Source organism: Marmota monax, unplaced genomic scaffold, assembly GCF_021218885.2.
Source record: "Marmota monax isolate L192 unplaced genomic scaffold, Marmota_monax_Labrador192_F-V1.1 WCK01_AAM20220418_F8-fsc00184, whole genome shotgun sequence".
In the NCBI taxonomy this organism is placed as follows: Eukaryota; Metazoa; Chordata; class Mammalia; order Rodentia; family Sciuridae; genus Marmota; species Marmota monax.
The window spans coordinates 3,283,266-3,307,560 of NW_026695008.1; the positions used below are offsets into that span (position 1 = coordinate 3,283,266).

The following is a 24,295-nucleotide window of genomic DNA, read 5'->3' on the forward strand; positions in this document are numbered from 1 at the left end:
GATACTTGAAAAAAGGAAAACATGAGTTGAGTTTCCCATGCACTCTGGTTTCTGACTGGTGACAATTTCAAACTGCAACATAGAAGAGTAGGAGTCTACATAGACAGCAAGTGGGTAGAATAAAATAAGAGTTGGGTTCAGGGCTGGTGAAGGGGCAGGAATTTACAGTGCAAATATTCTAGACAGGTATCCCTTTCAGTCTTTGACTAAATACTAAGCTACTGTATAATACTATTAGCCTAATTAAAATAGCTACTGGAGGACAGTGAGCTTAATGGGAATTCTAGAGCTGAGCAATGTTTGGGTTCAAAACAGAAGAGAACAAGGGAGGGGAAGAGAGAAAAGAAAGAGGAAAGGGAGGGCAAAAAAATTATATACAGAAAAAAATTTAAAAAGCAACTACAGACTTTCCATTAGAAAAATCTTGTGTTGTTAGACATCTTCAATGATAATTTCAAAGTGTCGAAAGGAAAAAGACTGTCTCCATAGAATTCTGTAAACAACAAAATAATTACCAAAAATGAAAGTGAAGACATTTTCAGATAAATAATTACTACAAAACTCTCCAGTAGGAAATATGTACCACTTCCATCCACTTTTGATTATGTTGCTGCATATAATCATCTAGTATTTTCTCCCTACTGGCCTGAATGCTGAAGCAGGAACTTTGGCTCGTTAATAGCTGCATCCTTTGCACCTAGAGCTATGACTAATGCTTACTGGAGTTGTACAAATAAATTCTCAATAAATCATTGCTGTCAGCAGTTTGTAATTTATCCTAGGGTATGATTTAGAAGCATATTTCCAATATACCAAACAGTACAGTAACATATAATTTTCTGAGTACTGCCTTACTAAGTACTCCTTGCATATCATTTTTTAAAAAATCCATAGACTGATACTACTACCAAGTCTCTTACCATGTTTGTCCTATTAAATTTTTTATTAAAAAATATTATAAGAAATCTTATTTCTTATTGAATTGCATTATGAACAGAGAATATATTCTATATGGTTCTAATTATTTTTAGTTTTTTACATTTCTTTATAACCTAGCAAAGAGTCAATTCTATTTTGGGGGGGGTGGGGGCTTGTGGGTACTGGGGATTAAACCCAGGAACACTCTATCACTAAGCTGTATTTCTAGCCCTTTTTTGTTTGTTTGTTTGTTTTCATCTTGGGGCAGAGTCTGGCTAAGTTGCCCAGGCTGGCCTCAAACTTGTGATCCTTTTGCCTTAGCCTTCCAGTAAGTGAAGGGCTTAGAGTCAAATTTTCTATATGTGCTTTAATACATGTATTTATGTGTGTGTGTATATATATACACACACACATATATCTATATACACACACACATCTATATATATACACACACACATATATATATCTTTATATCTGATACATATATATCATATATATCCTTACTATATATGACATATATATATATATATAGATCTCTCTATATAGATCTCTCTATATAGATCTCTCTATATACATAGATCTATCTATCTATATTTATATCTATATCTATATCTATATCAAAGATAATCAATAAGGGTTGATGATGAAACTGTTCAAATATTCTATCCTTACAAACATTTTGTTGCCTTGTTCCATTACTGAGATATATGTGTTAAATTCCCTTGCTACAATCATTTATGTATTCTTTTTTGTAGTTCCATCAATTCTTGCTTTATAAATTTGGGGCTATATTATTAGATCCATAGAAATTTAGAATTGTTATATCTTCTAGGTAAATTAAAACTCAAATAGTTATAAAATGCATTTATGTTACAAATCAACAACAAAAAAACTTAAAAACCCAAAAATACATTTTGAAATTTAAACACCTACATTTAAATATCTGCTGTGAAAAGAAAAATTACAGGTTTTAAAATTTAGAACTAAATAAGAATGAAAATACCAATCATATATCAGAATTTGTAGGAGATATCAGGGCTGGGGTTGTGGTTCAGTGGTAGAGTGCTTGCCTAGTATGAATGAGGCACTGAGTTCGATCCTCAGCACCACATAAAAACAAAATAATGTGTCCACCTAAAACAAAACAAAACAAAAAAACAAAAAATGTAAATGAATAAATATTTTTTAAAAAACAAGAATTTGTATGACATATCAAAAGCACTCACAAAAGTACTTGGAGTTATTGCTCTAGGTTATAACAGAAATTTGGAAATTAGTGAACTAATTATTAATTAATTAAACAGAAAAGGACAGATATAGCATTTTTAGTCTTATGTGTTTGGAGGTTCTCTCATGTTCAAGCCATTTCATAGCTGCAGTAGTGTTTGAAGCCCTGAATGAACTGTTGGTATGTCTGAACCAAGGTCTAAAGCAGAAGTAGGCCCTTTGGAGAACTCCAGTGGAATCTCACCAATGTGAGACTGCTCCCTTGGTTTGGCAGACGTTGTGCTCAGAGAGAATTCTGTGATACCCCGGAATTTATTGGCTCAGACAGCCCATGGTTCAAACGCAGGTGGAGAGAGATACCAGTGGCCCAACTCACCCCGTGGCACCAGCTGCCTCCAGGAGGAAGAATTGCAGCACAAGTGCTAGATCCACAATTAGGCCAGCTTCCCCACAGCTGTGACTTCTAGTTTACCGTGAAGAACCCCTCCTCACCATAAATTTCTTTGGTGTGTTTCACTATAAATAAAGTATTCACAGGCTTTTCCCCTTTGTTAGGAGCAGACCCATCAGGTCCCTTCCACCCATAAAGCACCCGCTCAAACTATATTTCTTGTATCCTTTGTCTTTATCTCTTAGTACTACTTTTTCAGACTTTTATTTCCAGCCAGCCCACACTATGAGGGTTACCTATTCCTTCTCCACGCAGGCTGTGGCCAAGACAACAGAATGACAAGTGCGAGAAGTCGGAAGTTAATTATTTGAAATAATTAATAATACAATGAGAAAATTTCAGTGGAAAAAAAAATTTGTAAGCACCAATGAATATTAGGGATAGTTAGTAAATAAATAAATAACTATAGATTTGGAGGAGACCAAATAAGAGATACACAAATTTATCCCAATAAATTTGAAAATTTAGATAAAATAATTCCTAGAATTTATAGAAGTTGTATAAATAAATTTTTAATAAATCATTGGCAGTTTGTAATTTATGTTAAGTATGATTTAGTAGTATATTTCCAATATACCAAACAGTATTTCTGGAAAAATTACAACTTTACAAAGCTGATCTAAGAGGGACTAGAAAATGTGAATTATTTGACAATTCTTAATGAAATTGAACCAATTATTTTAAATGGAACATAAAGAGAACATAAGGCTCAGCTGATTTTACAATTTTTCTTTTAAACATTCCAGGAGTAGATCAATGCAATGTTATTCAATCTCTTACAGAGAATGTGAAAAGGAAATCTTTTCCTCAACTCACTCCATGAGATTTTAGTCAATGTAGCCTAAAAATCAAAATTAAATTAGGACAGTGAAGCATAGAAAAGAACAGAGTGATCTCTCCCGCAGCATAAAATGTAAAAGTTACTCACAAATTTTTGGCAAAGTGAATTTATCAGAATGTCTTTTTCTTTGTTTGTTTATTAACATTTGTTAAATGTTTTTTTTTGTTGTTGTTGTTGTTTGTACCAGGGATTGAATCTAGGGGTCCTTAACAGCTGAGCCACATCCGAAATCCTTTTTTGAGAGGGTCATATTAAGATGCTTAGAGCCTCACTAATTGCTGAGGCTGGCTTTGAACTTGAAATTTTCCTGCCTCAGCCTCCCAAACCTCTGGAAGAATGTATTGTTAAAAGGTGCATACATTCCAGGAATGCAAAGATAAGTTGTCAAGGAAAAAATCTATAAACTAATTTGCCACATTGACACATTAAAGAAAGATATTTGATATTCTCACAAATATAATCCCATGTGTAATTTTTAAAAAAAATCTCTTTATAAAATATAAGAAAGGACCTTCTTTAACATGAGGAAGATTATAAGCCATTCTTAATGATAAATATTAAATTATTCCCTTTATAATCAGGAGACAGAATGACCATCATTACCATCAACACCATTCTAGCAAGAGAAGTTGATTAATCAAAGGTATAAGTATTAGAAAAGAAGAAATAAAATTGCCAGAATTCAAAGCATTATCTTTGAAGTAATATCTTATGTGGAAAATACAGTTTCTGTTCCCCCAACTTTCCCACATTACAGTTTACTTGGTTCTTCTCAAGCTTTAAACACATCTCTATCCTTGCTAAAAGCCAGAAGACCACTGCCTGAGCCTGTTTAAAGTCAGAGATCCCATCATACATGCCATTCTAACACATAAGACTCTATACAGAGGGCATATCAAAGCACCAGACACTTGGGAGTTTTATGGGCAAATCCAAACTGGTATAATTTTTAGGAATGGACTGAAAGAGTAGATTTGGGAATACATATATCACCTGAAGAGAACCCAAGAGTGAATCAATATGCATACTTTGTTGTGCTTATTTCTTAAACCCAAGAAGTTTGAGAATGAGCATACCACCAATCAAGCTTCTCTGGACCTATGAAAGCAATTCTCTAACAGTTTGTTTAAGGGAAGAAAATTTAGCAGCACAGTAAAGCGGAGTAGGAGGATACAGCCAGCATTAAGTCTCCCTTTCATCTCTCAGCCTTCCCCTTTCCTCCTGTTCTTTTAAAACTTCTCCTTATTTTATCTTTGTCCCTTTGTATAAGGCACAGCAGTTTCAACCATGGAATTCCTTCTTCAAAAGAAATCTTCCTGAAAGCTTAAGATACAGAACAAATAAAGGTGCTACTGTTTGATTCAAGCAATAGTGGGAGGCCAGGAGTTCATTCTGACACCTCCCCTTTCCTCCTCCCATATATAAACATGCATATAATAAACACACACACACACACACACACACACACACACTTGGGGGGGAGCGGGGGGTGGTAGGAGGTGGCCATATAAGTACAGCCTGTGAACCCTAAAGCTGAGAGAATATGAGAGTTCATTTGGTTCTGCTACTTAAATGTTCAAGCACTTAATGGAATGCCTTTGCAAGTTGCTTTCAGAGGAACAGATTCAAAGCAGACAGAATTAAGCAAGTACAAAGTTACAGAATAAGGGTAGAAATGTCGTATCTATAGCAATTAGTTTCTGACATAGATAATAAAACACAATCTAAAAAACTACTAACAATGAGGATAAGTGCTTACCTTTTCAGAATCTCTTTTGCCTGAACTTCAGAAATATGTATACCCAGTGATTTCACCGCAGCAATTATATCTGAAACTTCTATTACTCCTTTAAGAAATGAAAAAAATCACATTAAAGTATCTGAAAAGATAATGAGGCAAACTATACTTAGAGTGCAATAGTCTTTTAAAAAAGTTCATCAGCCCTATATGTCTATAATCCCAAATCAATACCCCATGCTTAAGAAGCTCTAAAAAGTCAAAAATTATTTGTAAATTTAGAATCAAAAGTTTATTTGGTAGCAAAACCCAATTAAGACTGATGTGAGGTTAATTTTGGTCAATTATTTGTAATGATGTAATGTGAACATTCATGTTTCACTGCAGAAATATCATGACTATAATTGCATGATAGTGACCCAGATCCCACTTGTATTATTACATAATATGTATGTATACACTATATTACTTTTCTAAAATCCGAATTCTACATTTCAAAACACATCTGACACCCAAGTAGATCTGTAACAGATTCTTGATTATTACATCTATTTGGAAAGAACTGAAAAAGCTTATTCTGAAGACCTGATTCAGGGGCATGAAAAGAAGGCCACTCAATAAAGACAAAATACTTAATATACAACATACTTAGAATAAAAAGCCAAACACTTTTAAGTAAACACATCTTATGTTAAATAACTCAAATCAACAAATATAGTTAATACAATTTCACTATGCTGTACATTCTCACATTGCTGGATGTCATGAAGGGAAAATTAAATATTCCATATTCACCTCAAACTCTAAAACACAAATCTAATCACATTATTCTCAAAACCCAAAATATCTTTGATTCCTCTCTCACATAAAGATAATTGAGGCTATTCAATCTTTTTATTTTATTTTTTACATTTGAATCAGATGGGATATAATTTCTAATTTTTCTGAGTGTACAGTTTGCAGAATCACATTGGTCATGCAGTCACGTATATACACACAGTATTAATAATGTCTATTTCATTCTAATACATATATAACTTTTAATGAAAAAGGTCAACTTTAGTGTCTCCTACTTGAAAAATAGGTAATACAAAAAAGCTATCACAAATTCAACCATACATTCATTTGTATTTTATTAGCAAGGGCTGTATATGCTTACATTCATAAATAATAGTCCACATAAGTATACAACATTACTTGGCCCAAGACCTTTATTCAGATATACAATCTCAGACCCCTTGCAGTGACTCCAAGGCCCCAAGTGTTCCATTCCAAGATCTATAGGATGGAATTTACTGACTATTCCTCAGCTTAGAAATCAAAGCTTCATCAACTGGGAAAGCATGCATCCTCTGCCTTATAATTCATTATAATCTTCAAACACTATATTCATGAATTCAATTCAGTAATTTTTAACAATTTGACAACCTACTCTGCATATCTCTATTTTAAATGTGAAAGAATTCAAGGATTAACAAAATCACCAATGAGTTTACAAATTTATATGAATGCTCTAATTATTTTTAAAAATTATCACACTGTGTTAAATGTATGTTAAGAGAAGAATTATAAATATCGGCTGGGGTTGTAGCTCCGTGGTAGAGCGCTTGGTTGTCTAGCACATATGAGGCACTGGGTTCAATCCTCAGCACCACATTAAAAAAAAAGAAGAAAATTGAAAGTTTAAATTTTTTTTAATTAAAAAAAGACTTATAAATAAAATGTGATGAAAAGGTAAATAAAGGAGTAAGAAACAAGAGTTACAAATAAAGTACCATAAAGGATAAACAAGAGACCATCAAAGAAAAAAAACACTTTCATAAAAGGAGCAAGGTACATTATGAGCAAGACACATTTATTTACTAAAGATTTATTGCAAACTTACATATAGCATTAGAAATCATGACAATAGGTACCTTGGCAAGGTTGGCCTTATGAAAATTCATGCAGCTTATATGTGTAATTTATAACTTATTATAATTTATGCATTTTGCTGAATCTGTTATATATTAATGAAATTTTCCCCAAAAATATTGAGTTGGGGCAAACATGAAATGGCCTTTAACTAGCTCTGACCTTGTATGGTAATTTCCCTTTGTTCAAGCTATTGCCTCTTCTCAAAAAACCCTTTTATTTGTTTATATACTGACCCAGAAAAATCGAAATTGCTTTCACTGCAATGATGAACTTGAAAATAATTCAATGAAATGACGGTGTTTAGATGGATGGAACAGACTGCAACCATTCCAGCATTGTAATTCCAGGAATAACTGCAAATTATTCCATTCCTAAACCAGTAATCCATTGCTATAATGCATCACCATTCATGGTTTAAAAAGAATATATGATCACAAATATAAAATCTGAGCTTGGTTCAACTGGTTGGCTCTTCTACTGGTATTGCCTAGGTTTTCATGTGAATTCACTCATCTGAAGGTCCAAGTGTAGCTGGCAGCTGGATGGTTTCAATCATATATCTGTTACCTCAGAGGAGAATGCAGAACAGCTAATAATTAAATGAGCATCTCTCTCCATGTGGTCTCTCCAGATGGGTTGCTAGACTTCTTTTCTGGTGTCTCAGGATGGTTAAGAGGCAGTACTCCAAAATAGCAAGTTACAATGTACAAGTACTCTTTTATTAAGCCTTGCTCATGTCTCAATGGCTGAAGCAAATCAAATGATAAAGCCCAGGTCAATATGAGACAGATGGGTATGAATCCTAGCAGATGTGACTAATTGGAACAGGCAAAGAAAAGCAAAATTATTTACCCTTCCAAAGCCTTAGTGTTCTCAGACTGCAAGGACTATGTGAAATTAAAAATGTGATGTATTAGGTAAAGTAGCCAGAACAAACACAGCAGATAGAAGAGTCCAATAAATGTTAATTCCTTTTCCTTCATTTCCTCATCTCCCACTCACAAAAAACTCCCCTCAAGAAAGAACCTTAATGATGAAATCACGTTCAATAATTTCTTTATGCAGGGGAAAAAAAACAAGGGGGAGAAATGAATTACATTAGATGGGGTAGAGAGAGAAGATGGGAGGGGAGGGGAAGGGAGGGGGGATAGTAGAGGATAGGAAAGGCAGCAGAATACAACAGACATTAGTATGGCAATATGTAAATTAGTGGATGTGTAACTGATGGGATTCTGCAATCTGTATACGGGGTAAAAATGGGAGTTCATAACCCACTTGAATCAAAGTGTGAAATATGATATGTCAAGAACTATGTAATGTTTTGAACAACCAACAATAAAAATTTAAAAAAATAATTTCTTTATGCATATATTTGCAACTGTAACCATGGACCTTTAGGCTGAACACAATAGGAACTCAGACACTTCTAATTAAGTTTAACACAGAGGGGAAAATATATTCATTTCCGAAGGCTACTGTAACAAAGTACCATAAGTTAGTGCCTTAGCTCACAGTTCTGGAAGCCAGAAGTTTAAAATCAAGTTGTCTGAAGGGTCATGTACATCTGAAGATGCTAGGGAAGAACCTGCTCTATGCTTCTCTCCTGGCTTCTCATAGCCTCAGGCACTCCTTGGCATTTAGATGAATCATTCAGATCCTGTGTCCCTGTCTTTTCAGTCTAAATTTCTTTCTAGTATGGGCACCAGTCAGAATAGGGCCCTGCTAATGACCTCATTTTAATTTGATTACTTCTAGAAAGATCCTATTTTCAAATAAGGTCACACTGAGATACTTGGAACATATATTTAGGAAGAGACACAATTCAGCTCCTAACACATGAAGTATTTTCTTTCAATCCCTCCATAAGTAGTCTGGCCAAAGTTAACTAGCTGAACTATACACAAAGTTGGAAACTGTAACATCAGCAATAACAACAACTCAGCAACAGAGCAGACAGCTCAATCAAAGAAGCACTTCTACAGGGCTTCTGGAACCTGAGCTCTGTAATCCAGGTGGGCAGCAGTAGAGACTCAACTCTAACTACTATTACAGCTCAAAGACTCAAAACAATGAAGCCAGTAGAATAGAAATGGTAATTCTCCCACAACATTACTCTGCAGGATGCTGAGGGCTGAGCTGTGATGTTCCAACTTGACTTGTCAAGACCCTATTACTTGGATCTTAATATATCACTTTGAGACTTTCTCATTGCTGTATAACTTATTTCCTTGAGAACAAGTACTCTCTACTACCAAGATCCATAAGCAGTTATATGCAGTTTTACCAGAACAGTGTTATATTTTTCTAATAGCATCCTAATTTTACTAATTAGCTGACAGGATTTTCAGCTTCACAAATGATGATCATGATGGTAGCAATCAACAACAGAGTAAAATTCCAGAACAGCATTATAGTAGATCTGTCAGTCTTAGATCTGCAGATGGCCAGGTCTGATTTGCAGATGTTGGTTAGTACTTCTAAAATTTCTGAGTACTATTTCAGTAGAAATAAAGGTTCAGAAATGTCTAAATTTTCTTCTGGAAAGTAAATGGAAACTGGACCACTGAGATTTGAGTATGAAGGGAAATATGGTCACTTTTGTACTCTCCAGCCTCTAAAGCCTGAGATGTTCAGGTTACACCCTGTTTCATTCAAGAATCCATCAGTAGAATCCTTTAAGTAGCTTTTTAGTTCCATGTAGAATTTTTCAGTCATCAAAAATTAGATTTCATACAACTTAAAAATTAACATATATTTCTTAAGTAGGGTATAATTAGATTCTAATTACCCAAGGAGGTTTAACTACATATGGATGCAGAAGTAGTATTTTATTTTTATATTCAGTCTCTCTAAGAATCTGTACAAAATATAACAGAGTAGGTCTTTCCTCTTCAAATCAGCATGGATATAGATGGCACTATTATTTATAAAAGATTCAAAATGTCCTAAATAATATGGGGATTATTGAATAACTAATATTTATAAATGGAATATTTCATAGTAATTAAAATTGTAAAAAATATTAAATGAAGTGAAAATGCTTACAATATTACATTAAACATACAAGATAGAACACAAAACTATATACATAGTATGACTGCAATTTTATTTAAAGAGAGGTAAGCAGAGAGAGAAATCAAGAAAAAAACATAGAAAATCTTGAAGAAAATGAAAAACATAACAAAATGTGAAAATTCATCTCTAAGTTGCAGGGTTATAAGAAATTTATACTTTCTTTCAGGAGCTTCTCTGTTTTATCCAACTCTCCAGCAAGAGATATATTTTCACAATCAGAGAAAAATATCATTTTCTAAATTACCATAATAATTTCAGCTCATATATTACAAAAAAGAGGAAGGCCTCCTCACTAAGCAAAGAAGCTTTAAATTCAGAAGATACAAACTTCCACAAAAATTATTTTATTAAAAAGACAGAAACCACATAGAAATATAAGGCTAATAAATATAGTTTTGTGTTATTCCTAGGATGCTAAAAATTACTGCTAGACAACTAGTAGAAATAATGGAATCTTTGATAGCACGGATAAATTAAAGGCTACCGAAGGTGCCCTCTAGTACTGACACTTATTCACATTAAGCTAACTGTGAAGGAAGCAAACACACACCATCATTATTTTTGTCCAGACTCTTAAATGCCAGCTTCATTTTTTTCTCATGGTCTTCAAGGTACCACACAAATTCTTCAAAGTCCAATCCTGAATCCTGATTGGCATCTCCTGCCTTAAGAATATCCTACAAAAGTAAAGAAAATCGTTGTAGAAGTATATTATAAGTCAAGTCACTATACCATGTGAGCATTTGTACATTTCACTTAGAGTAATTACGATTGCCATAAGCATCCATTATCTATGTTTTCTGTCACAACTACAAAGTACATTAAGAAATTTTTAAATCTGTGTATCAAGTGGTATTTTTTAATTTGTGCAATAGTAGAGTCAATAGCTATTGTGTCATCTCAAATAATTATGAACTTTAGTAAATAAGTATTTGCCTGAGTTAAATAATGAATGTCAAGTCCCTCACAGGAATAAACATAACACATAGCCTTTGCCATCAGGAATAAAATTTGAACTACATGTGATAAAATATGTGAAATTCTAGTATATCCCCTAGCTTATTGGTTTGAGACCTAGCCTTGTAAAATAAGAATGGGAACTAGATACTGATGGTGTCTATTATAAAATATGGTATCCATAGGCCCTTAATTTCAAAAAATTATGTAATTCATAATTAACTTTTACTGAATTGAAAAATAAATACCATGAGCTGAGAACTGGACTTGTGCTAGGATAAGAAAACAAGTCAGAGGCAAAGTTAAGACTAAAAGATACAACCCATTACCAAAGACAATATGTTAGGTGACATAATGGGAATATATTCAAGGTACAGAAAGGTTTGGAGAGGCTCTGGAGAGTCTTCACAGAGGAAGACTGCTTGAGCCAATACTTGCAAAGAAAAATAGGCATTAGAACAATGAATCCAAGAATCTGTGACAGTACTTGCATGGAGGCAGAACAGATGCTAATTAGAAAAAAACATGGAATAATAATAACAGTAGTGATAATAGCTAATATTTGTTGAGCATTTACTTCTAAGCACCTTATATGTATAAACTCATTTAATATTCATAACAAACTCTGTATAGTTCCAATTTGCTAAGGACAAAATACATAGAAGAAAAATAGATCAGAAAAGCTGGGGAGAGACCATGAGAAGGCTTATATGCCACAAAAAGGATTTCAAATTAATTCTCCAGGTTAGTAATTCCCAGTAAGTAGGATACATATAGTATATACATGAAAATTGTGTTAAATTGCACTAAATCACAGGGTAATAAAATTATTCCTCTCTCAATTATCTTTCAATACTTGTAATCATATCATGGAAATTATCTCAAATTTGTTATAATATGCCTCAAAACTTGACAACATTTCACAGAAAAAAATCAGAGGGGATGCCTCTACTTCATTAGACAATATGGTATTTCATCACAATTTAAGAATACTAATTTATTTTCAGTTTATTTATTTTATGCTTACTTTTAATCTACTAGCTTTCTACTTATTCCAGAGACAATGTTTTGTGTTAAAATTAATTCTTGTGAGTGATGTCATCAAGGTGATGAAATAAAAAGCCTCAGGTTCCCCTCTCTGCCACCAGAAACTTCAACTAGCAACTAGTCATAGATAAGAACATCTTTTTTGAAATCCCTGCTACTTGAAAGCAAGCTTGGAACACCTGCATGGCTAAATGAAAACTGAATTAGAAAGTAAAAAGAACAGTCTCACTTCAGGTATGCTGTCTCTTCCCCTCCCCCAAGTTGGCACAATGCCAGGTAGAATTCCATTTCTGCAGAAAGAAAAGGGAACCAGAAGCAGTCATCCAGCTTCCCTGGTATTCTAAGACACTTACCAGGAAGCCCACTCAACTCTCATCTCACAAGGAACACTGCAGGTAGCAGCATGGCTAGACTACTGAGGGCCCAGTAGGAGGGAAAAAAAGAGGCTGGTACTATAGTAATTAGTGTGTGATTCTTCATGGTATCTCCATGTTACTGCCAGCTATGGCATTTGATCAAAGACAACAGTCAACTTTGATCAAAGAAAATAGCTTATCTGCAAAGCTGAGCTGGGTGTCTTCAGAAACATGGTAAGAAATTCAACCTAGTTCGAGATAGCTGTGCACCATGCCCAGCCTCAGAGCCCACTCCAACAATCCCATACATGAAGGGAGATGCTTGCCCCTACCCATTTCAAAAAAGCATAGGGGTTAGACCTGACGGACACAGGAAGTCAAGCAGTGGTTCCATTCAGCCAAAAAGCCTCCCCTGCCAGGTGCAGTGGTTCATCATGTCTATAACCCCAGAAACTCAGGAGGCTGAGGCAGGAGGATTGCAAGTTCAAGGCCAACCTCAGCAACTCAGTGAAACCCTCAGTAATTTAGCAAGACCGTATCTCAAAATAAAAAGGGCTGGGGATGTAGTTCAGTGGTAAAGCACCCGTGGGTTCAATCCCCAGTATAAAGGGCACGGGAGGATGGCCTTCCCTAAAACCTTGCCAAGGCAGGGAGAATACCACCTCAAGCATTTTGGAGAGCATAAAGGGCTATACTTGCATGACCTAAGAGATCAAACAGCCACTAACTCAGCCAAAAGCCTACCCCATGGCTCCACCCTACAAGAAGTCAATACTCAATGGTATATTTTCTAAGGAACATAGCCTCACCTGTCCCAAGCAGTGACTCCTCCTAAATTTGGAGCTCAGCATGCAGCCTGCCAACTACAGATCCCAAATAGGGAATTTTCCAGCCAAGGAATACATACTGTGACTGTCACTGAAGTACTCTGCCAGGAGCATGGCCCAACAGCAGAGCAAAGATAGCACTACCAATTAGAGAACCTGAAACAAGCTCTGCCTGCCTAGGGTAATCACCACCTGGTCCTTTCAAAATCACAGGCTAAACTAAATAGTGACCATCTAGTCCCTGACAAAGAACATCTATAAAGGCTAGAAGAGGGGGTTATCTCCTCAAATTCACAAACGGCAATGCAAGGAGATAAGAATTACAAAGAATTAGGGAACCATGATATCTCAAAAGAAACCAGCAAGGCTCTGATAATAGACTCTATGAAAGTATAGATCTATGAAGGGCTATTAGTCACCTTTGCATTACTGTAACAAAATACCTAAGGCAGATAATGTATGAAGAGACAGGTTTATTTAGCTCATAGTTTTGGAGATTCAAAAATCAATGATTGGGCACCTACATTGGTTTGGCCTCTGGTGAGGGTGGCAGATGATGGCACATTATGGCAGAAATATATGTAGAAGCAAACAGTCATATCCCAAACCAGAGCGCAAAGAAAGAGAGGACAGGGGTCCCACAATCCTTTTTGAGGGAATTTCCACAACGACATAAGGATCTCCACAAGGTCCATCTTCTTAAAGTACCTCCTAACACCTCCATCTTATGGACCAAGGTTTTAACATGTGGACCCTTAGAGGACATTCAAACCACATCCAAATCATAGGAATGACTGACAAAAAAATGGAATAATCCTCTTAAAGAAGTTCAGTAAAGCACTAGAATATATGAATATAAAATGCAATGAAATAAGAAAAACAATATACATGGGCTGGGGCTCAGTGGTAGAGCGCTTGCCTCTCATATGTGAGGGGCTGGATTCCATCCTTGGTACCACATAAAAATAAATAAAGATACTACGTGTTCATCTACAACTAAAAAATATTAAAAAGAAAAAAACAATATGCAAAGCAAGCGGTTTGACAAAAAATTAGAAACAAGAAAAAAGAACCAAAGAAAACTCTTCAAAATGAATAATACAATGATACAACTGAAAATTTCAACAAAAAACTTCTACAGCCAATTGAAGCAGAAGAAAGAATCAATGACCTGTAAAACAGAATATTTCACTTTATCCTATCAAAGGAGCAAAAATGCAAAACAACAAAGAAAGCATATAGCAATTATAGGAACCTAATGAGAGACCACAAATCTTCACATAATAGGAGCTGCAGAAAGTGAAGGGGAGAAGAAGGAGAAAGTATATTTAAAGATAATGGCTGAAAACTTCTCAAATCTGTGGGTAGATTCCAACATCCAGGTGCAGGAAGCTCAGAGATCTCCAATTAAATTCAAGTCAAAGAAACATAATAATCAAACTATCAAAAATCAAAAATAAAGAAAAAGGGCTGGGGTTGTGGCTCAGTGGTAGAGCACTTGTCTAGCATGTGCTAGGCACTGGGTTCAATTCTCAGCACCACATATAAATAAGTAAATAAAATAAAGATCTATGAACAGATAATAAAAAATATAAAGAAAGAAAGAAAGAAAAAATTCTGAGAATAGTAAGAGATAAGAAATATATTATATACAAAGGAATGTCAAAACAGCTATCAAAATATTTCTCAGCAGAAACCCTGTAGGCCAGCAGAGAATGATATGAGATATTCAAAGCACCCAAAGAAAAAATTGCCAACCAAGAATATTTTCCCCAACAAAGCTGTCTTTAAGAAATGAGGAAGAGATAGGTACACTGGCATAGGTCTGGAATCCCAGCAGCTCAGGAGACTGAGATAAGGATTGCAAATTCAAAGCCAGCCTCAGCAACTTAGCAAGGCCCTAAGCAACTTAATGGGACTGTCTCAAAATTTTTACAAAATTCAAAAAGAGGGCTTGGGATGTAGCTCAATAGTAAATTGCCCCTGGTTCAATCCCTAGTACCAAAAAGAAGAAATAGAAATAGAAATAAAAGCTAAGGAAGTTCATCACCACTAGACCTGCCTTATAGGAATTTCTAAAGGAAATTATTTAAGTTGAAACAAGAGACTGCTAATTGGTAACACAAAACAAGAAAAATAACTCAATGGTATAAATGAAAAAGAACCATATTCAGAATATTCTAGGACTGTAATGATGGCATATGCAGCAATATTGACTCTAGTAAAAGGGCAAAAAGATAAAACTATTAATAACAACCATAGCTAAAATAAATTATCAAAGGGTACACATTATGAAATGATGTAAATTCTTACATCAAAAACAGAATTGTGAAGAGTGGAGGAAAACTGCAGAGTTGTTGTATGCAATCAATGTTAAACTATTATCAGCTTGACCTAAACTATTGTAAGACGTTCTGTCAGCCCCATGTTAACCACACAAAAAAATTATGTTTGGTAAAAGAACAAAACAAAAATAGAAAGGATTCAAAGCATACCAGTACAGAAATGATCAAACTGCAAAGGAAGACAGTGAGAGAGAAACAAAGTTTTAAACAACCAGGAAACAACAAACAAAATGACATTAGCATGTCTTGCCTATTAATAATTTAAGTGGATTAAATTCTCTAATAAAGACACAGAGCATCTGGGGGGATGGGATGATTAAATGAATTCTAGATAGGGCAAAGGGGAAGAAGCGGGGAAGGAAGGGGGCATAGAGGTAGGAAAGATGGTGGAACGCAATGGTTTTCATTACCCTAAGTACATGTATGAAGACACAAAGGATGTGACTCTACTTTGTGTACAACCAGAGATATGAAAAATCGTCCTCTATATGTGTAATTGAATTGTAATGCATTCTGTTGTCATATATAATAAATAAAAAATTTTAAAAAATAAATTTTAAAAATATTAATAATCAAAAAAATTAAGATCAAAAATGTCTTTTCAATCAAAAGGATTGAAATCATGAAGAAATGTTATTAAATTGTATTGTAATATGTGAAATAGAAAAAAATAGATTTTAGGAAATTATGAAGATTCATATGTTAATATAAAACATTTCTAGTGTTTTGAGGCATCTCCATTCTGCTTCCCAGAGTGACTGCAATAATTTGTAGTCCCACAACAATGTATCAAAATGAACTCAACTTTTATGTACCTTTTCTGCCACATCTTCATCAGCATTTATTATTGTATTCTTGGTCACTGCCATTCTGACTGGAGTAACATGACATTTTAATATAGTTGGGGAAGTGGAACATTTTTTCATATACTTGTTGGCCATTTGTGTTTCTCCTTTTGAGAAGTGTCCCTTTTGTTCTTTTGTCCACTTATTGACTGGGTTTTTTGTTTGTTTGGTAAACTTTTTTGAGATCTTTATATTCTGGATATTAAACCCCTCTAAACGGAACAGTTGACAAAGATTTTCTCCCATGCTCTACGCTGTCTCTTTGTGCTCTTACTAACTTCTTTTGCCATGTAGAAGCTTTTCAATTTGATGTTATTCCACTAATAGATTCTTGGTTTTATTTCTTAAGCTTAGGAGTCTTGTTAAAGAAGTCAGTGCCCATATCAATATGTTGAAGTGTTGACTTTATGTTTTCTTCTAGAAGGTGCAGAGTTTCTGATCTAATTCCTAAGTCTTTGGTCCACTTTATTTGACTTTTGTGCAGGATCAAAAATAGGGATCTAGTTTTATGACTGGTTTTTTTTTTGAAAGACTCAACTATTTGTTGTCTACTTAAGACACCACACTTTTAAGGATACCCATAGACTAAAAGTGAAAGAATGGGAAAATATGCTCAATGCAAATAAAAACAAAACAAAAAGGCAAATATATCTATCAGATGACATAAACTTTAAGTCAAAAATTATAAAAAGAGACAAGGATATTAAGTAACAACAAAGGGGCCAACCAATCAAGAGGATATAACAATTAAAACATTCATACAACACTGAAGCACCTAAATATATAAAACAAATATCAAAGGATCTGAAGGGAGAGAGAAAGTACAATTCAATGATAGGGTATATACCTCACTTTCTATATTGGACAGATTACCCAGACAGGTAATAAATAAATAAACAATTGAGCGTGAACAATACTTTCAACCAAATGGACCTAACAGATATATACAGAACATTCCATTCAACAACAACAAAATATTCATTCTTCTCAAATACAAATGGAACATTCTCCAGGATAGATTCACATGTTTAGGCACAAATAAGCCTTAGCAAATTTAAGAAGACCGAAATAATATCAAGTACTTTTTATATTCACAATAACAGAAGGAATTTCAGAAAATTCACAGAACAGGTAAAGTTAAACAAACTAATGTTCCTTTAACTAGACTAAGAGAGAAGAAATGTCATGAATAAATGAAATCAGAAATGTCAGAGAAAATATTACAACTGTACCAAAAAATTACAAATGATGATACTATACAAATGAGATCCTATAAACATTATATGCCAACAAATTGGGTATCCTAAAAGAAATAGATAAATTCCTACACAATCTACCAAGACTGAATCATAAAGAAATTGAAAATCTGATTAGACCAATAATGAGTAAAGATATTTAATTTGTATTAAAAAGGGGACCCTGATGGCTTCAGGTTTAAAATACTTTTTATTGGTATGGAGGATTAGATCCAGTGGTATTCTACCATTACATTGCTAGTCCTTCTTATTTTTTGATAAAGGGTCTCACTAAATTGCTTAGGCTGAACTTGAACTTGTGATCTCCCTGCTGTATTTTCTCCTAAGTCACTGAGATCATAGGCATGTGTCCTCATATCCAGCTGCTACCAAATGTTTAAAGAAGAACTAATACTAGTTGTTTTCAAACTCTTACATGAAATTGGGACCTATCTTATTCAAACCATGTACAAAATTAACTCAAAATAAATTAAAAACTTAAACATCAGAACTAAAGCTATTAAACTACAAAAGAAAACACACAATAAAACTATATGACATTGGACAATGATTTCTTAGATTTGGTTCCAAAATGGCAGAAATTACCATTAATCCAGCAATTCTCTTTCTGCACAAACACTAGAAAGAGTTAAAGGCAGTATCTCAAAGAGATATTTATGCACCTATCTTCACAGCAGTATTAGCCACAATAATAGTATTAGCCATAATAATATATATTTAAATATGTGTGTGTGTGTGTGTGTGTGTAAAATGCCAAAAAAAAACCCCTAACAAAACACTAAATAACCTAATTTAAAAATAAGCAAAGGACTTGAATAGACCTTTCTCGAAAGAACAGACACTTCTCCAAAGAAGATAAACAAATGACTAGTAAGTACATGAAAAGAAACTCAACATCATTAACCATTAAGGAAATGCACACCTGAAATACAATTAAATACCACCTCATACCAATTTGGATGGCTACTACTTAAAAAAATAATGTCAGCAAGCATATGAAATTTGAACACTTTTGCACCACTGGTGGAAATGTAACATGATATAGCTACTATGGAAAATTTGTCTGGCAGTTCCTCGAAAAGTTAAATGCAGTATTACTATTGATCAGCAATTCCATTTCTGGGCATATAAGTGAAAGAATTAAAAACAAGATCTAAAAGAGATATTTAAACACCTAAGTTCAAAGCAGTATTAGCCACAGTAACCACAACACAAAATAACACAAGTGTCCATCAACAAATAGTTAAAATGCGGTATATACATACAATAGAACATTATTAATCCTTAAAAATGAAGGAAATTCTGAGATATGCTACAACATATCTTGAAGACATTATGGTAAGTGGAATTAGCGAGTCACAAAAAAGACAAATATGTATGATTACATTGATATGAGATATTTAGGAGTAGTCAAAATTATAGAGGCAAAGAGTATAATGCTGGTGGTCAGATTTAGGGGACAATTGAGGAGTTATTGTTTAACGGATATAGAGTTCCAGTTTTGTAAGATGAAAAGAGTTCTAGAAATGGATGGTGGAGATTATTGAACAACAATATGAATTCTTTAATACCATTGCACTGTATACTTAAAAATGGTTAAGGTGGTACATTTAGTGTTATGTGTATTTTACACTACAAAATCGAAAAAAATATAATTAGCACAAAATTAATATTAAACAAATTCAAGGCTCTACAGATTTATTCCCAAAAGATAAATATCAAAATTTAAAAAATTTGTAATGTTGACAAAAATTCTTTTTAAGAACCTGCTACTTGCTTGTGATTTTAAGTTTTCTGCTAAGAAACAAGAAAGGACCCCATAAATGTACAACGTGATTGTCTCAAAGGTGAGGGATTGTGATGTTCTGACCCTCTTCACCTTTGAAATAAGGCAAATCTCCTTCATTTGAAGGCAGTACATATATGAAGACACGAATGGTGTGAAAATACTTGGTGTACAATCAGTGACTTGAAAAATTGTGCTATATATGTGTAACATGAAATGAATTGCATTCTGCTATCGTGTATAACAAATTAGAATACATAATTTAAGGCAGATCTTCCTACGTCTGGCCCCAAAACTAAATAAATAAGGGTGTAGATGGTTTGGACCTTCTTAACAAAACAAAACAAAAATCCTCACTGAGAGAGAGCTAAAATGGATAGGAGTAACATCTGAAGGTTGTTTAGCATTGATGGAAGGAAAACAAATTTGATATTCTGAAACTTCGGCCTAAATAGTTGTTGAAGTATCAAGTCAAGACCAGCCTAGAGAAGAAAGACATCTGTATTTTAGGCAACATAATAAAACAATAGGCTGAAATGTAAACGCTTTGATTAAGGTCTGACTCCCCTTCACCTTTGGTGTGGATGTCAGGAAACAGCAGCTCTGGGACACCCATTGTGCCTATTGTTTGGAGAAGACCTTCAAGCTAAGAACCTCTTGAGAAAAGACAGACCTTATTTTTCACTTATGCACTCACGATGACTGACACCCCCTCGAGGTGTTCTGTGCAGGTTCAGTAAAAGTTCAGTGAGTCGCCAGAAACTCACTCGCAATCTCCCCCCGACACACACACACACACACACACACACACACACACACAGATTTTTGTCCTCTCATCACTGTGTTAAGGCTAAGTGATTCTTTTGAGAAGGGTGAGAACCTTCTATACAGAGCTGCGTTATTCTGCGCGATGCTCGCAGAGAGGCCCAACCTTACTTCTTGGGCCTTTGAAAGAGGCTCTGGAAAGGACGGCAAGTCGGGCACCACCCAATGCCCAAAGCCTCTCCAGACTCCCAGAGCTCTCGGTCGCTCACCTTCTCCGACTCCTTGCCAAAGGAGGAGCTCCAGTATTCCAGCCCCTCCTTGAGCTCCTTGATATCCACCACGCCGTCCCCGTTGCGGTCCAAGTCTTCGAAGAGGATCTGGTAGCGGAAATAATCATCCTCACTCTGACAGGCCGCCTCGGGCAGCACGAAGCCCCGCAGCCAGCGAAGCATTGCGGGTCCGTTGGCGGCCAGGACCCCCACGCGACTGCGCCACCTGTCGCCGCCTCCACGACGCCAGGCTGCCCGGGGCGGCGAATCCGCGCCGGGGCCGTGCCGGCTGCAACCGCCTGGCGGAGCCGTGGCGGTTCGGAGCTGCCACGGGCCTGGGAGTCCGCGCTGGCGGCCTCTCCGACGCTGCTGAGAAGACCCCCTACGGAACCTGGGGAGCGCCGCGGGTGGGACGCCCGGCCCAGGCGCCGCGGGAGAGTCTTCCCGCCCCGGAAGTTGGAAGTAGAAGCTCCCAGGGCTGCAGCACCCGGGACCCAGCATGGTCGGAAGGGTAGTGGACGCCCAGCCCAGCGAAGTTTGGGGGACCTTGAAAGAGGCCTTTGGAGATCTACAATCTCCTGGTACAAACTCAGTGCTTCAGCCAAGTGACTGCGGCTGCGAAGCCGATCTGAGGGGTGTGAAGCGCGGATCTGCTCCCAGGGGTCAGGGAAGACCAGCACCTAAGCATCTGGACCCCGCTGCCCTTCCCGGACAGGTCTGAAGACTGGAGGAAGGAACCCTTGTTCCTGTCCTCTGCTGGTGTTTTTCCTCATCTTCACAGGACTCTTCCTTCTTGAGGATTACTCTTTTCAACCACACCACCGTTACCTGCCTTAGCACTTGCCTAGCATGCAGTAGGACCTAATTCCATCCCAGCACCACACAAAAAGAAAGAAAAGAAAACAAAGTGACCAAATTTTAAAAATACACATTAATTCATTTGAATAAGTTTAGAAATTAAAAATAGAACAGAATGCTATTAATAAAGCTTTGGAAACTTTGTTGGGTGTTTATAATTATAAAAGACCTTTTTTTTCTTTAAAAGATAAATAATTGTCAAATATACTATATTGTGGAGCTTATAACATGTAGAAATAAACTGACAAAAAAAATGAGGGGAAGGAGAACAAGGAAGTATATGGTTAAAAGTTATTTACATTATATATTGAGTAGTCTACATTTTTAAAATGTATATAAACCCTAGGGCAAGGGTAAACGTAAGTTAAAAGTGAAGAAATAGACAAAGAAATGCTATGCAAAGACTAGTCATGAGAAAGCCTGAGTTGACTATCTTAATATCAGTCAAAGAAGATTTCAAGACAAGGAAGACATTTTCAAAATTGGTATGCAACTTAATGGCAAAGCTTCAAAATACATGAAGCAAAAACTGATAAACTGAAAAGAGAAGTGATACATTTACAACTAGAGATGTCAATATCTTTCTCACAGAAACTGACAGAATAAACAGAAAGTAACAAGGATACATGAGACTTTAATAACAAGATCAACTAATTGACTTAAAGAACAACTACATGCAACAGCAGAATACGAATTATATCCAGTTGCACATGTAAAATCACTAAGACCATTTACTGGCACATGAAACAAGGCAGTAAGTTTTAAATGATTGAATTCATACAGAGAATAGTCTCTGACCACAATGGAATTAAATTCAAAATCAATTACAAATATCTACTCAGAAATACCCAAATGTGGTGCAATTAAATAATTTAAAATGATAGAGCAAAGAAGAAATCTCATAGGAAATTAGAAAATATTTTTGAATAATTATGAAAGTGTGTCAGAATATAATATAATATGACAGGATGCAGCTAAAGTAATGCCTAGAATTTATTTTATAGTCTTAGATATTTGAATTAGAAAACAAGAAGGTTTAAAATCCGTGATCTAATGTTCCATTTTAAGAAACTAGAAAAAGAGCACACGAATCCCAAATAAACAAAAAGAATCAATAATAAAGATGTGAAATAAATGAAATAAAAGACAAGCTTGGAGAAACTAAGGGAAGCTTGAGAAAACTTGTTAAAACCAAAAGCTAATCCTTTGATTAAATTGATCAACCTATGACTAGACAAATCAAGAACGCTTGCCTAGCATTCTCAAGGAACTGAGTTTGATCCCAACACTGCAAAAGAAAAGAAAAAAAAAAAACATAAAAGCATAAATTACCAATATTAAGGAGATATCACTACAAATTCTACACATGTACATTACAAATGTCATTATGCCAATATATTTGACAACTTAGATGGAATGGAGACCCTTCATTGAAAGACATTAACAAAGATATCAGCTCTCTCCAATTTGATCTGGAGATTCAATGCAATACAATCTAAATCCCAGCAGATTTTTTTGTAGAAACTGATACACGGATTCTAAAATTTACATAAAAATACAAAGAATGCCAAATAGCTGAAATAATTTAGAAAAAAGAGGTTTCAATTACATATGGTTCATTGATTTTCAACAATATTAATTCAATTAAATGATTAAAGGATACAATGATGCTAGAACAAGATGCCCATAAAGAAAAATCTTTTCGAACTTTTGCCTTGAAAATATACTATTAAGAAAATGGAAAGCTTAGGCAGAGACCAGAGAAAAAAAATGCAATATGTATATCTAACAAAACACTTGTATCCAAAAATACTAATACATGCAATAAAATACTACAATAATAAATAAATACAATAAAATAAAAAGATGGAATCAAGTTTTTCAAATGGCCAAAAGATCCAAACAGACAATCCACCAAAGAAGATATAGAATGGCTAGTAAGTATTAGGAAGTCAAAATCTTTAGTCTATATGAAAATGTTAAGTTAAAAACCACCCATAAGTTACAACGACAGTGCTCGCTTCAGTAGCACATGTACTAAAATTGGAACGATACAGAGAAGACTAGCATGGCCCCTGTGCAAGGATGATAAGCAAATTCGTGAAGCGTTCCATAAAAAAAAAGTTTCAACAACATACCCACTAACATAGATAAAATCGAACAGACTAACTATATAAAGTTTTCTGAAAATGCAGAACAACTAAAACCATAATATATTGCTGGTGAGAATTTAAAGTAGTCACTTATAAAACATTTGGCAGTTCCTCCTAAGTGAAGCATATACTTGGTATATGTTATAGTGTATATCCCCTCCAAAATTCAGGTATGGCTAATGTGATGGTATTAAGAGGTGATGCCTTAATAGGGAAACTAGGCCATGAGTTCCCTTTCCTTAATGAGAGTAAATTCCTTGTATAAGAGGCTTCATGCAGCTTTTAGCTATCACTTGCCCTTCTACCTTCTGTCATATAAAGATACTTCCAAAAAGGCCCTCACCAGACACTATATAACAGTTCTTGGATGGCCATAGCTTCTGTAACTGTGAGAAAAAAAAATTGTTTTTTACCCAGTGTCAGATATGCTGTTGTAGCAGCACAAAACAGGCTGTCAGTATATAACCAAAGAAATGAAAATATGTGTTAAAAAAAGTACACTAATGTTCACAGCAGCTTTATTTATAATAGCCAAAACCTGGAAGAAACCCAAGTGTTCTTTAACAGATAAATATATAAACAAATTGTGGCTTCTTGGTGCAATGGATTACTATTACTATTACTGCTGCTGCTATTTCTACTACTACTAATACTACTACTACTA

The 24,295-nt window shown here is 35.1% G+C and overlaps 1 protein-coding gene and 1 non-coding gene across 2 annotated transcripts in view; one reads left to right on the plus strand and one right to left on the minus strand.

Moving 5' to 3' along the window:
- The window catches only part of LOC124081372 (mitochondrial adenyl nucleotide antiporter SLC25A24-like), a 57,313-nt gene extending 36,510 nt beyond the window's left edge, over positions 1-20,803 (minus strand). Inside the window, exons 1-3 of the mRNA XM_046427572.1 lie at positions 20,621-20,803; positions 10,718-10,844; positions 5,197-5,284 (exon numbers count right to left, since the gene is read on the minus strand). Of these exons, the coding sequence (XP_046283528.1) occupies positions 5,197-5,284; positions 10,718-10,844; positions 20,621-20,803 (398 nt within the window). The remainder of the gene's footprint in view (positions 1-5,196; positions 5,285-10,717; positions 10,845-20,620) is intronic.
- A 2,688-nt stretch (positions 20,804-23,491) lies between these two features.
- LOC124081396 (U6 spliceosomal RNA) lies at positions 23,492-23,598 on the plus strand. The gene has a single exon (XR_006848032.1). It is a non-coding gene; the product is annotated as a U6 spliceosomal RNA (small nuclear RNA).
- Positions 23,599-24,295: the final 697 nt, after the last annotated feature.